The sequence below is a fragment of the Trametes versicolor genome (genome assembly GCF_000271585.1).
Source record: "Trametes versicolor FP-101664 SS1 unplaced genomic scaffold TRAVEscaffold_7, whole genome shotgun sequence".
In the NCBI taxonomy this organism is placed as follows: domain Eukaryota; kingdom Fungi; phylum Basidiomycota; class Agaricomycetes; order Polyporales; family Polyporaceae; genus Trametes; species Trametes versicolor.
Window position 1 is genome coordinate 1,360,648 of NW_007360327.1, and position 12,405 is coordinate 1,373,052.

A 12,405-nucleotide genomic window follows, 5' to 3' on the forward strand; every position below is an offset into this window, starting at 1 on the left:
TTCTGTCCGATCACGTCGAGCAGCCTCGAGAGCAGTATATAAGGCTGCTCATTCCCGCCCACTCTCCCCAGCACTCCCCTTGCTCTGTGTCTTCGTCCTCGTACCCCTCCTGCCTTTAACTTCCTCCTCTATCTTCCTCCTCTTAACCCTCCAACCTCTAGCTTCATCCTTCCTCTAGCTTCGTCATCCCTCTGGCTTCCGCTTATCATCTGCAAACACACACTCATTACACAGTCACTCTTTTCTCTCTACGGCCTCACACCCCCACCGCTCGTTTTCTCGATCACAACACTCGAGCCCACACACCCCACCAATCTTCAAGCCGACATTTCCTCTTTCAGGCTGGCGACCTCTTTCTGCAATCGTCAAGCCCCTCCTCTCCTCCCCTCTCCTCCATCGCCTCCCCGAGCCTGGTGCTCCATCCCTCCAACACACCGTGCTGGCACACGGTCACCAGCACTCACAAGCAACGTATTGATAGCGACACAACGTTCAAATGAACACAAGAGAAATCAAATGCGTGGCAAGACGCGATGCTTGTCCGCGAAGTTCCCCTCCCCGTCCGGGACAAAGTTCCCTCTGGACCTGGCACCCCGAACCTCCCCTTCCCCTGGTTCTGGTGCATCCCTTCCGAATCCTGCTCTCCCCGGCCTCTACCTCCCCTTTGTCAACCTCGGAGCTCTACACCCTCCGCTGCCTGTCGCCGTCTCTCCTACTCTTGGACTCTTCGCTCGGTAGACCCAGTACCATCTGGATCCTCGGACCGACACTACCAGCGTTCTCGAAACTTCTCCATACTCGTCATCACCCCCGCGATGGCACCCACCACGTCCATCCTCGCCCCATTCCGCCCACCGGCCCCACAGTCCCTTCTGTCTCATCTAGCCTCGATTTGTATCCATATATCACTCATGTATCGTCTTCGTATAAAAATCATTTCCCTCATCTCCTCCAGGAGTGAAAATTAACGCGTGAACCACTGACCTGGAGCGACATGCCGTAGCAACCCTCGGACCGAGGGTGTCTACGCTCGGGGCTGGTGCGCAGCAAGACGCGTCGCGACGCGTACTTACGAGATGAGGCGCGTGTCACGTGTGCGGTGTCGTCACTGCCTCCGGGCCCTGAGCGCAGCAAAGTGGCGGAGTGGCCCGATCGCTGCATTCGTCCTTGCGCTCTCCCATCGCACGCCCATCTCTTCTTCCGCTCATCGTCGACGATGTACTCCTCACGACCCTCGTACAGCTCGCCGCCCCCCGAGCTCTCCAACAACCCCTTCATCGACCACTCCTCCAACGCCCGAGCCCGCTTCCCCGACATCTCAGGCTCCGATGATCTATCCGGCGGCTCCTCAAATCAGTACACATCCTGGCTCAACCGACCCCAGACCTCCGCCATAAACACAAATCAGTCTGGGTACTTTCCCCAGGGCGCGACCTCGCCCACCGGGTACGGCGGGGGCTACCAGGCGCAGCCACAGGCCACAGGATGGGGCCAACAAGGAGGCTCGGGCTTCGCTCAGCCGCAGCAACAGCAGCCGTACGGCCAGATGATGTCGCCCCCGCCTGTGCAGCCGCAGATGTCCTCGGGCCAGTTCCAGCCAGCGAGCTCGTTTGGCCAGCAGCTCGTCGGGCATGTGAACGGCGCATACGGCGCCGCGCCACAGCAGCAGCAGCAACCGCAATATTCTGGGTACCCCGCATCGCCGCAGTACAGCCAGGGATACCAACAGGGATATCCAAGTCAGCAGCCGCAGCAGCAACAATATATGGCCGAGTTCGACCCGTATTCGCAAAACCAAGGCGGGCAGGCGGGCACACCACTGGGCGGGGGCGGGCAGTACCCGGGAGCAGGCCAGCCTCAGCAGCGGCAGCACCCGCGCGAGTTCGTGCAGTCGCACAAGTCGGAGCTCGAGGTGTGGGACCCGTACACATGGAAACAGGTACGAAGCATCCCGTTTCGCCTGATCGGCGCGCCTTCGCGGGAGGCTCACACCCAAACCCCGCTTCCGGCAGGCGCAGAACTCGTTCGACGACCTGAAGGCCGCGTGGGAGGCGCGCAAGACGGAGCTCGAGGCGCGTCTGCGCGCGATGGGTGGAGCGGGGCTATTCGGAGGGGGCGGCGGGATGTACGGCGGGCCCGCGCAGCAGTACGCGCAGCTCGAGAACATGGCGAAGGAGGCGGGGCTGCACATCGGTAAGCGTCCGGCTCACTCTACTCCCGTGCTCCAGGCAGAGCACTGACGCGTTCTCGCAGACACGGTTGCGGCGAGCTCGTTCCAGATGCAAGAGGTGTTTGGGGGATACCGCCAGTCGGGCGACATCGCGTCGAAGCGGAGGGTGCGCGAGGCGATCAACGCCGCGCTAAGCAGTCTGCCCGACTGGCCTCAGCCGCTTTACTAGGATATCCTTGGATGAGTCTGCGTTTCTCTTATCTGGGTGGATGTATTCTGTGGAGCTACCGACTCGGAGTCGGGCTTGTACACGGCCGGCGCGACGGTTGTAGGATCGTAATTTATGCGTTTTGTATCGTTCTGGCTGTTACGGCTGTTATCCAAACGATTGGCCCTCTTCGAAACCATTCACATAACTCTGTACTTACGCTCAGAGGTGGCAGCGAGTCTCCGCGAAAGGCGTGAACCGCCAGGAGGTACCCGAGCGATAGTTATCACTGAAGTTTGAAGTCGTACAGCGACGATAATAACAGGGAGTCTTCATTGATGTGCTTGCTACCAACATATAGTTACATACATACATCTTGCTTCGATATATCATACATCCAAAACGCAACATACACAGAAAGAAACCGATGAAACGAGAAATGAGGAATCCATATGTCCTTGTCAGTGTACCGCCTCAGGCCGCCTCGACAGGCTGCGCGGAACGTCCCCACCTGTCAGCGCGACGCTCCCACCGAGACGCTCTACGTGCTTCGCGCCTCTCCTGACGGCCCTCACGGCGCTCCTTGCGCACCCAGCGCGCCTCCTCCCGGCGGTTGTGTCTAGTCACCACCGCCTCCCTGAGGCCCCGCGCGTTCTCCTTCGCCAGACTGACGCGGTCCCGAACACGCGCGCTGACCTCGGACACTGACGAGAACCACCGCTCGCCCGCCGCGCGGATCTCCTTCGCCCGCTCGCGCGCGCGCTCGTGGCGGTTGCGGAGCGTCTGGCGCACCTCCTCCACCATCACCTGCGTCTGCTCCAGCGCCTCCTCGGTCTGGCGTCCGATCGCCTGGCTGAGCTCCTCGAGGGCGTCGACGACCTCCTGCACGTCGTTGCGCGCGGCGCCGCCGAAGTTGATGCACGTGTCGATGTACTCGGTGAGCGCGCCGGCGATACGGGTGCTGAGCGCGTAGAGAGAGTCGTCCTCGGACGCGCGCGCCTTGCCTTTGCCCTTCACAGAGGCGCCTGGGGTGACGAGGGACAGACCGCCCTTGGTGAATGCCTGCCCGGCCAGGGACGGGGAGGGCGGAGTGGGGCGGAGCGCGACGTCTGTGGACGGCTTGTTCTTCGCGGGCCAGGTGATCAGGCCGCAGCCACACTCGCACTCGGACGGGGCGCCGGCTTCCGGTGCTGGATCCGGCACAGCAGCGGCGGTGGGAGAGGGAAGAGCCTTTGCAGCCACTGAAGAGGTGGATGCCACGGGGAAAGGACTCAGGACCGCAAGCGCAAAGTCCTTAAGAGAGGACGAGACCAGGGCCATTCCGGTGGACGTCGGACCGGGCACGGCCGCCGACATGTTCAACACGACGGGGGAGGGCAGGGACTGTGCACGAATGGGGAGAATTGTTACACCTGGCTTGGCAGGTCGCGCAACTGAGGCGGACGAGAAGGACCCGTTGATCAGATACCCGAGCACTATCGAGAGTATCGCGAAGCTGGTTGCGAGTCAGTTGCGCTGCCCAAAAGGAGATGGAGAAATATGGATGTACGTACATAGTGAGCGCATGACGCGACGTCAGGTTCTGGGACGACCACACTTGCGTCCATGGGAGCAGGGGTCTGAACGCACGTGCCACTCGTGCGGGTGAGGCACGCTCGAGGTCGTCTTCCTCCACAACTGTCGACTTGCCGGCGGAGATGAACGCAGAGACGGTCTTGTTCTTGGGGATACCTAGGAGTTGCCAATCTTGCTCGGCGTCGAGCAGACGATCGCTTGACTCGAACAGGTCGTCGTCATCTTCAGTCGTGTCCTGGGTTAGAACCGGCAGGTAGAGTGTATGTTCAGGCACCGCTGTGACGGCCGACGGGAGGAATACGACCGCGAGCGACGGTTTCTCTGCATGGGAGGCGAAAGAAGCCGGCTATACATGGATGAAGTGAGATTCAACAAACGAATCGGGAAGGGACCTACCTCTTCCTTCCCATGCAGAACAGCGTCCGTGCGGTCGATAACAGAGATAATGTAGTGCGTCGTGCGCCCGCCATTCACGAGCGTGCGGATGTTGCGCGGCACGTCTATCTGCGGGAGCGCGGAGAATCCGCAGCCGGTCGCAGTCATCAGCTTCTCAAGCAGTCTGTGAACGACGCGGTGCTTGTTCTCCGAGGATGCGCCATAAAGCACAATGTAGAAGTCGATAATGCGGCTTGAATGGATGTTCGTGCGCGCGCGTGCGTGGTCGCCGCCGGCCCGCGCGACCTCGGGCGTAGGGGTAGCGCCCGGATCAGCTGCGGGTGGTGTGGAGACCGGGGCTGCGACGGCCTCCTGGGGTTGGGTAGGAGGCTGCGTATCCCCATCGGAGGGACTCAGGTCAGTGTCGGTCGGGATGGAAATATCCTCGTATGAGGGGCTGAGCGACTCGGCTCGAGGGCTTGTGAGTGGATCGGGGAAGGAGAGGCGCATGTCGCGAGAGTGGACGACCGAGGTGTGCACGGCGGAGCCGTTCAGGGAGTTCGAGCGCGAGCTGCTGAGCGTGCTGACCATGCTCTGGTCGAGCGCATCCTTCACGCGCTGCTCTTCTTCAGGGTCGACCAGGGCGAGGTGCCTTGCCACAGCCGACTCCGAGAGCGCTGCCGCCCTGAAGGACAGAGACAGGTGAGCGAGGCGGGGGTCGGTGAGCGTACCGGCGGGGACCGCCACTGGAGCGGGGAGCGCCTCGTCTGCACTGTCTTCGACGATGCCTTCCCATCCGTGAACCTCGCCCTCGTGTGAGCTTCCAGTACTGGCGACCGAGCGACGAGATGGTGGGCGATAGTCAGACTCGAGATCCTCCCGATCACTTGCGTCCGAGTCGTTCTCGGAGGCTCTGCTGCTGATGTCGAGCCAGTCTGAGTCGGAGAGGCTCTCGACCTCGGAAAGACTGTTGAGATCGTTCGGATCCATGGTGGTTGAGACTGTGCACGGCCCTCAGTAAGAGTGAGAGTGAGGGGTGGTTGGGAAGAATAGGGGATGGCGGCAAAGGAGGCTTATATGCCGAGCAGTTGACGACTGTTTGCCCGAAACAGGCGTACCGAGTTATCTTATCAAACGTTTGAACTAAGCTATATCCCTCGATCCCGCAGTTGTGTACAGTGTATAGAACACGGAATGTCGGCTCGGTTTATGGTGTCTACCTGTATGTTTGCGCATACTTGTTGTGCAAGTCCACCAGGTCAAAGCTCCGAGGGTTATGGCAGCACACGACGATATCTGCAGACTGCCTCATGGCCGCTGACCATGTATGTGATACGTGCGCTGATGTGTAGTATTCCGGTATAACACGTGCACATAAGCAATGATATGCGTGGTGGACACGACACGCACTAGCGGGGAGCCGGACTTTCCGAAGAATCCGAAAGTACGATTGGCCAGTGCCTATCCGCAGGACGTTTTCCCGCTGCGCGTTGGGCGATTGCGGTCGAGAAGTGATGGTCGACTGACTCTTCGACGTCGAGCGCGTCGTGTACCTATAGCATACTTCCACGTTAAGACGTGTAGATACCAAGGCTGCGCGTCGTACGTGCGGTGGAGGAGTGAGCGAAGGACATATGAGTGATCGGGCCCGAACGGTAATTTGGTGGCGCCTGTCGTTCCCATCAAGGTAGGCGTGGCAATCTAATCTTATCTGATAATCTAAAGCAGGCTCGCCACTCTCAGCGGCGAGCACATGCAGCGCCTGGCGGCATGCCTTCCGTTCTTGAGTCCGACCATCCCGAGTCAGTCGATGTCTCCTTTCCCCCCGTCCACCACGTCCCTCATGCGACAGTATGCTCACGAACCTTCCTGAAGACATCCTCCTCGATGTTCTCCTCTACCTCGGTGTCCCCGATATCCTAGCGTTGCGCAAGGTACCTACCGTTGCCACTCCGCTTCGTCCGATGGTCTACTGACACCGCGCGGGGATGATCATCGCAGACGTGTCGCGCCCTACATGCATTCGGTGGCAACGATTATATCTGGCATCGTTTGGCCGCCTCGTTTCCGCTGCCCCTCGACCTGCCGTTCAACACCTCCCCCTCGGTGCTCCCCGGGGACGAGCTGCAGCGGCTCGCGATCCGGGCGTTCCGCTTGGATGCGAACTGGCGAAGCCCTCGGACGCGTATCCGCAGGGTGCGCGCACTCATCGAGGACAAGGGCCAATATGTCGACCAGATGCAGTTCCTCCCGGGAGGAAGGTGGCTCTGGACCGCGCAGCGGACACTCAAGCGCGAGTCGTGGTACACGCGCATGAGCCTCTGGAATCTCGAAGATCTGTCGAATTCGCATAGGGTGTGGTCGACTGAGATCTCCGGGATTTACCGCAGTTGTACCCTCGTTCAGAGCAGCGAGGGCGACTTCGCGACGCTAGTTGTCGGAGTGTGTGATTCACGAGAGTGAGTCGGTCGGATTATTGTCTACGCCTGTGTACTCACATTCCGACCACAGAGTTATCGAAGTGCATTCCATCTCCCTACAAGACAAGCAAAACATGCAGTACGGCATATACCCCGCATACCCTCCCGTGAAGTCAAAACAGCTGCAGATTGTACCGCACCCTCGCGCACCGCATCTCCGCCCCATCATCCACGAAATTGCAGCACACGACCGGTTATTGATCGTCACCATATTCGCTTTGGACACCGGAGGGGGAGCCGGGTCGCTGCAGATTCTCTTCGTCAATCCCGAAACGGGTGCTACTAAATGGGTTGATCCTCGGTTCGCTCAGGTCAGCTTCGACGATCCTCGAATCCGTATCGGTTACTTACGGTGTTTGAATAGTCATTCTCCTTCTTGTGGATCCGTGTATGGGGCGACTATCTCTTTTTGGTTGGGGAGGTGAACGACGATTTCGCCGTGCGGGTGTACCGGATCCCTAACCCGTTCTCGACGCCTACAAATGGCAGCCCTCGTGCGAGCCCTCCAGCAGCCACCGATCCCGCCGACGATCCCGAAGATGACTACGCGTACACAGACCTGGGGCCCATGATCTCCGAATTCACCGGACCCACACCCATGGCGGTGCCTGGCCACCATATTGCCCAAGTCTCTCCCGCGACGTCCACCCCCAGCCTCGCTGCGGTGATGTTCTACCACTCAGTCCATCCGCACAGCGCCCAGCTTCTCCGGTTCTCGTTCGACGTCGTATCGGAAACCGTCTCCCTCGCCGGCATGTCGTCGAAAGACTTTCCCATTGGCGACGAGTCGTCGGCGCAGCTCGCGCAGGTGGGTGCTCTGGGCATCCGGGGAGTGTGGCTGGAACACAACTGGGAGACGCAGCTGAATCGGGTGATGAAGCTAGCCTACGACCCCCACACCGGTACGGCGAAGGTGGGGATGCTCCTCCCGCCGGACCCCGAGCTACCGTTTACGCCGAATATGTGTCACTCCTTGGCTTTCGACGAGGTTACGGGGAGGCTCTGCCTGGGGATGTATGATGGCGACGTTTATATCCTAGACTTTGTATGATCTCATTTATTAAAAAGTCGGGCACTATAGTTCTGACCGGTTAGTTTCATATGTTTTGGCATAGACACTAGTATATATCGCTACACACTATTGGGTTCTATGACAGTGCGCGTTTGTCTCCGAACTAAGCTCGCATAACGAGACGCGTTGAGATGATACGCGTCTCACGTGCGCGTACCGGTGTTCTTGACTCAATGACGTTGATTGACTCGGACAAAACGCTACACAACATACGCGATCATTGCTTCCAACCACACCTTGCTGCACAACATACGACCCCAGAGCCACCATTAGCCAACACAAAGCGCGGCACATCGGCGCGACAGATCTGAGCATTGGTCGATTCCACAGCACGTGGCCGTGAAAGATTAAGATAATCGACGGCCGTGGCGTAGCAGTCGCGGCGTAGAAAGCCACAGACGGAGATCGACTCGGACACAATATCTCTCCCTCTTCCCTCCTCGTGGTCTCTGCCGACATCTCCTCTCAGCATGGAGCAGGACCTAAACCAATTCGTCCAGGCGATCCTGATTGCGTCCGATCCCGCACAGAGCTCGCTGCACCACCAGGCCCTCGAGTACCTCTCTGCCATCCAACAAAACAGCTCTGCCTGGAGGCTTGCGCTTGTGGTGTTCGTCGAGTCTGGTCCGAATGGCGCCAGGAAACATCCACCACAGGTCCGCTTCTTCGCGCTTCGCGTGCTGGACGAGTTTTTCGACAACCGGTGAGTGCGCATGCGAGCACAGTGGCGGGGAAGGCATTGAAGGTCGGAACGTCTGGTATAGTTTCGAGCCACTAGATGACGAGATGTTCCAAACACTACAACAATCCATCCTGAACTACATCCAGACGGAATACCTCTATGGTACTGCTGAAGCCTCCGCCTCGTGTGAGTACCCGTGCAGCCTGCGGATCCCGACCGTCTGACCATTTCACAGTCCTGCGTAATAAGTTCGCGCATACCCTCACACTCTTCTTCCTCTGCACATACATCGACAAATGGCCAACGTTCTTCACCGACTTCTTCGCCCTCATCCATCCACCGGAGTCTACCTCCCAGACGACCTACAACCCGCATGTCTCCCTCCTCTTCTTCCATCTCGTCCTAGAAATCTCCGGAGAGGTCGCAGACCAGATCATCAAGGCCGCACGACAATTCACCGCCGAACGCCATGCACGCGACACCCGCGTCCGGGATGCTGTCCGCGAACGCGACGCCGCGCGCATCAACGAAGCGGTCCTCACGATCGTAGCGGACGGCGTAGACCGCATGGCGCAACTACGCAAAGACGGGCCCTCCCCGTCTTCAGAACGAGAGCTGGACTCCGCCGTAGAAGTGGTCGACTGGGGCATCAGAACATATGCGTCGTATGTTTCGTGGATCGACATCAACCTCACGGTCACGCGAGACACAGTCCCCCTGCTCTTCACCCTGCTCTCTGATGCTTCCCTGCCTATCCGCCTTGCTACTGCACTTGCACTCACGCGCATCGTCGGGAAGGGTCTGAAAGAGCCCGGGGACAAGTTGCAGCTGATCAAGGTGCTGTCCTTGGGACAGGTCCTCGCGGCGCTAGAGGAGAAAACACGCTCAGAACAGACAGGGCGCGGGTCTGACACGGACGAGGGCGAGGAGTCTTACCGCGAGGCTCTCGGTAAGCTGCTCAACATCCTCGGTCTGGAGCTCTGCAAGTTGACGGACGTGAGTGCGCCCCGCGTTGATGTCGTCGGGATGGTGGACTTGACCGTTTTGTGCATGTAGGAGTGCCCGGACGAGAGCTTGCGCACCGAGGGACAGCTGCTGCTGAGCCAGATCCTCCCGGTCATGCTCCGCTTCATGGCGGACGAGTATGACGACACGTGCTCTACGGTCTTCCCATTACTTCAGACCATCCTCCTTAGCGTGAGTCGCCGTCGATCATAGGACACCAAGAAACCACTGACGCGCAGTATAGTACAAACGACAACGAAAATCATCCTCAGATCCCCTAGATCCTTCAAAACGCTCTTTCCTCTCTTCATTGCTCACCGTCATTCTCGAGAAGCTCAAGTGGGACGAGGAGTCAGATCCAGAAGATATGGATGAGGACGACAAAGCTGCGTTTGAGGACTTGCGCAAAGTTGGTATATTACAGAACCTCGTCAGCGCTGTTGCTTATCAAGGTGCTGCAGGAACTCCGCACATTCATGGACTCCACGCTCATGATCGACCCCGAGTTGGTGACGGAGTCTGTGAGGACATTGGCGCTCAACACCCTGACCGCGTACCAAAATGGCGTCTCGCTCAAGTGGAACGACGCAGAGCTCGCCGTCTACCTCGTATATATCTTCGGGGAAATCAACAAATGTGAGTACCATCGGTTTTAAATAGCTACGCGCAACAATGGTCTCATGTACACTCCAGCTGGTGGAAAGGGCCGAGCCGCGTTTTGCCAGGCTCCCGCGGTGCAAAGGGACAAGCGAAAAGAGACTGACTACTCAGAATACCCGTTGACCAGCCATGGCGAGATGCTGTATGCGCTCATCCAGTCTGGCATCTCTGCATACCCGCACAAAACGGTAGCGATGCAGTTCTTTGAGACCGTCGCGCGCTATGGCGACTTCTTCAAGGTCCGGAAAGAGTGTATCATGCCGACACTACAGGCGATGCTTGACGTTCGGTGGGTCGCACTTTTTCCGACCGTGTGTGTATCGATGCTGAAGTTTCGGGTGTAGCGGGGTGCACAGCCCAGAATCGAGCACCCGTTCGCGAGTTTACTACCTCTTCTACCGCTTCATTCGAGAAGACCGGAACGAGATCTCGCCAGAAGTCGCCGTTTCACTGCTCGAAAGCATCCGTGATCTCCTCGTGATCCAGGTCGAGCTGCCCGAGCTCGAGAACCCCGAGTCGCAGGACATGCTGCAGGAGGCCGTCGCGGCACCTTCGCTCTTCGACTCGCAACTGTACCTGTTCGAAGCCTCAGGCACGCTCGTCTCGCTCCTGCACAAGACGCCCGACCAGGCTGCGGCGCTCTTGCTCTCTGTCGTCCGGCCACTGCTGGACGAGCTTTCCGCCAGCTTGCAGGCCGTCAAGGGCGCGGACGACGTGCTGCCGATCCTGAAGGTCCACCACATCATCATGGCGCTAGGCAATGTCGCGAAGGGCTTCCCGGAGTACCCGACCCCCGTGCCCGAGAACTACGTCGCGCCGCCCCTCGATGTGTTCCGGGAGGTTGGCCAGGCTATCCTCGTTTGTCTAGAGGCGATGAACGTCTTCAGGGTCGTTCGGGACGCGGTATGTCCCCTTGGTCCATGCTTACACTTTCCGACTAAATGATATATACCAGACACGCTTCGCCTTTGCGCGTATCCTGGCCACCACCGGGTCAACAGTCGCGCAGCTCATTCCGACGCTCATGGCCAATCTCCTCGCGCATTTCGAGCCAACAGAGCTGATTGACTTCATGAACTTCATCGGCTTGTCCATCCACAAGCTTCAGGTAGCGTGATAAACAGCCACCTTGGATGCAATTACTGACTGTCTTGCAGGAAGACATGCTGGACGTCCTGGACCAGCTTATCGGACCTCTCAGCGCCCACATCAACGGCATCCTGGCTCAGCCCGTGAACGGTACCGATGATCAGACCATGCACAACGACACCAAGCGGGCGTACCTTGGCCTCCTGACCAGCATCATCTCCTCGAAGCTCCATACTGTCTTCGTTTCGGATAGTAAGCCCCTTACCTCTCTAACATCTGCGGTACGATTCTGACATAGCATGTCAGGAAACAAGGGACAGCTGGAGAATCTCCTGGAGAGCATGCTCCAGCTCGCAGAAGACCCGTCAGACCCCGCTAGCGAGAAGTCGGCGTTCTCGTTCTTCGGCCGTTGCGTCCAGGCGTGGGCGGAACCGCCGAAGGTGCCCGGTGGGCAGCAAGTGTTCCCTGGGTTTGAGCGGTTCATCTACGAACGCGTGATCCCGACGGCCTTTGCTGTCCTGTCGCTACCCCAGTTCAACATCAAGGATGGTCAGATCGTCGTTGTAAGCACTCTGTGTCGTCGTGGCAACATCCTGGGTGACTGATCATACCTTTTGTAGGTCCTGCAAGAGATCGCCAACTTCCTGCAGACGGTCTCGAAGATTAGAGGGCAAGAGGCCTTCGACTTCCTCGTCTCCGTTTTCCTCCCCTCTCAGAACTGGCCGCCCGCGACCGCCGCAGAGTTCGCAACCAAGATGCGCGAGCTCGACCCGAAGGCGTTCCGCAAATACTTCACAGACTTCGTGCGCGCGTCGCGCGCTGGACCATGAACCCGCACGCCGTACATTATTGCCACGACCACCCTCACGTTACGCCCCGCCCATTTGCTGTCTAGTAGTACATTAGCCTTCCATCTACACTCGCCCATCTTTCGCCGTCGTTGCATTCGTTCGCTGTTCCACACCCGCCGCCTGCCGCTGCATCAGTAACACCGCTGTATTGACCACACCCCCATCTGTACCCATGAAGAGGCCCTCCCAACTACTGTAATCGCTAGTGCTAGTAGTCGCTAGATACAAAGAAGCCGCG

At 58.8% G+C, this 12,405-nt stretch overlaps 4 protein-coding genes across 4 annotated transcripts; 3 read left to right on the plus strand and 1 right to left on the minus strand.

The window, feature by feature from the left end:
- The first annotated feature begins 1,206 nt into the window (after positions 1 to 1,206).
- Positions 1,207 to 2,575, plus strand: TRAVEDRAFT_72633 (uncharacterized protein). Its single transcript, XM_008041529.1, has 3 exons — positions 1,207 to 1,939; positions 2,013 to 2,193; positions 2,254 to 2,575. The coding sequence occupies exons 1-3, from the start codon at positions 1,217 to 1,219 to the stop codon at positions 2,397 to 2,399; spliced, it is 1,050 nt and encodes a 349-aa protein (XP_008039720.1). The 5' UTR covers positions 1,207 to 1,216; the 3' UTR covers positions 2,400 to 2,575.
- A 120-nt stretch (positions 2,576 to 2,695) lies between these two features.
- TRAVEDRAFT_150098 (uncharacterized protein) lies at positions 2,696 to 5,356 on the minus strand. Its single transcript, XM_008041530.1, has 3 exons — positions 4,350 to 5,356; positions 3,932 to 4,299; positions 2,696 to 3,873 (listed from the first exon to the last, which is right to left on the minus strand). The coding sequence occupies exons 1-3, from the start codon at positions 5,316 to 5,318 to the stop codon at positions 2,853 to 2,855; spliced, it is 2,358 nt and encodes a 785-aa protein (XP_008039721.1). The 5' UTR covers positions 5,319 to 5,356; the 3' UTR covers positions 2,696 to 2,852.
- An 808-nt stretch (positions 5,357 to 6,164) lies between these two features.
- TRAVEDRAFT_29624 (uncharacterized protein) lies at positions 6,165 to 7,973 on the plus strand. Its single transcript, XM_008040949.1, has 4 exons — positions 6,165 to 6,262; positions 6,330 to 6,787; positions 6,840 to 7,119; positions 7,173 to 7,973. Exons 1-4 carry the CDS (start codon positions 6,182 to 6,184, stop codon positions 7,857 to 7,859), a joined length of 1,506 nt encoding a protein of 501 aa, XP_008039140.1. The 5' UTR covers positions 6,165 to 6,181; the 3' UTR covers positions 7,860 to 7,973.
- A 199-nt stretch (positions 7,974 to 8,172) lies between these two features.
- On the plus strand, positions 8,173 to 12,317 carry TRAVEDRAFT_169469 (ARM repeat-containing protein). Its single transcript, XM_008041531.1, has 12 exons — positions 8,173 to 8,583; positions 8,645 to 8,748; positions 8,798 to 9,558; positions 9,619 to 9,759; positions 9,812 to 9,976; positions 10,029 to 10,203; positions 10,261 to 10,516; positions 10,572 to 11,130; positions 11,183 to 11,335; positions 11,385 to 11,568; positions 11,623 to 11,879; positions 11,937 to 12,317. Exons 1-12 carry the CDS (start codon positions 8,351 to 8,353, stop codon positions 12,144 to 12,146), a joined length of 3,198 nt encoding a protein of 1,065 aa, XP_008039722.1. The 5' UTR covers positions 8,173 to 8,350; the 3' UTR covers positions 12,147 to 12,317.
- Positions 12,318 to 12,405: the final 88 nt, after the last annotated feature.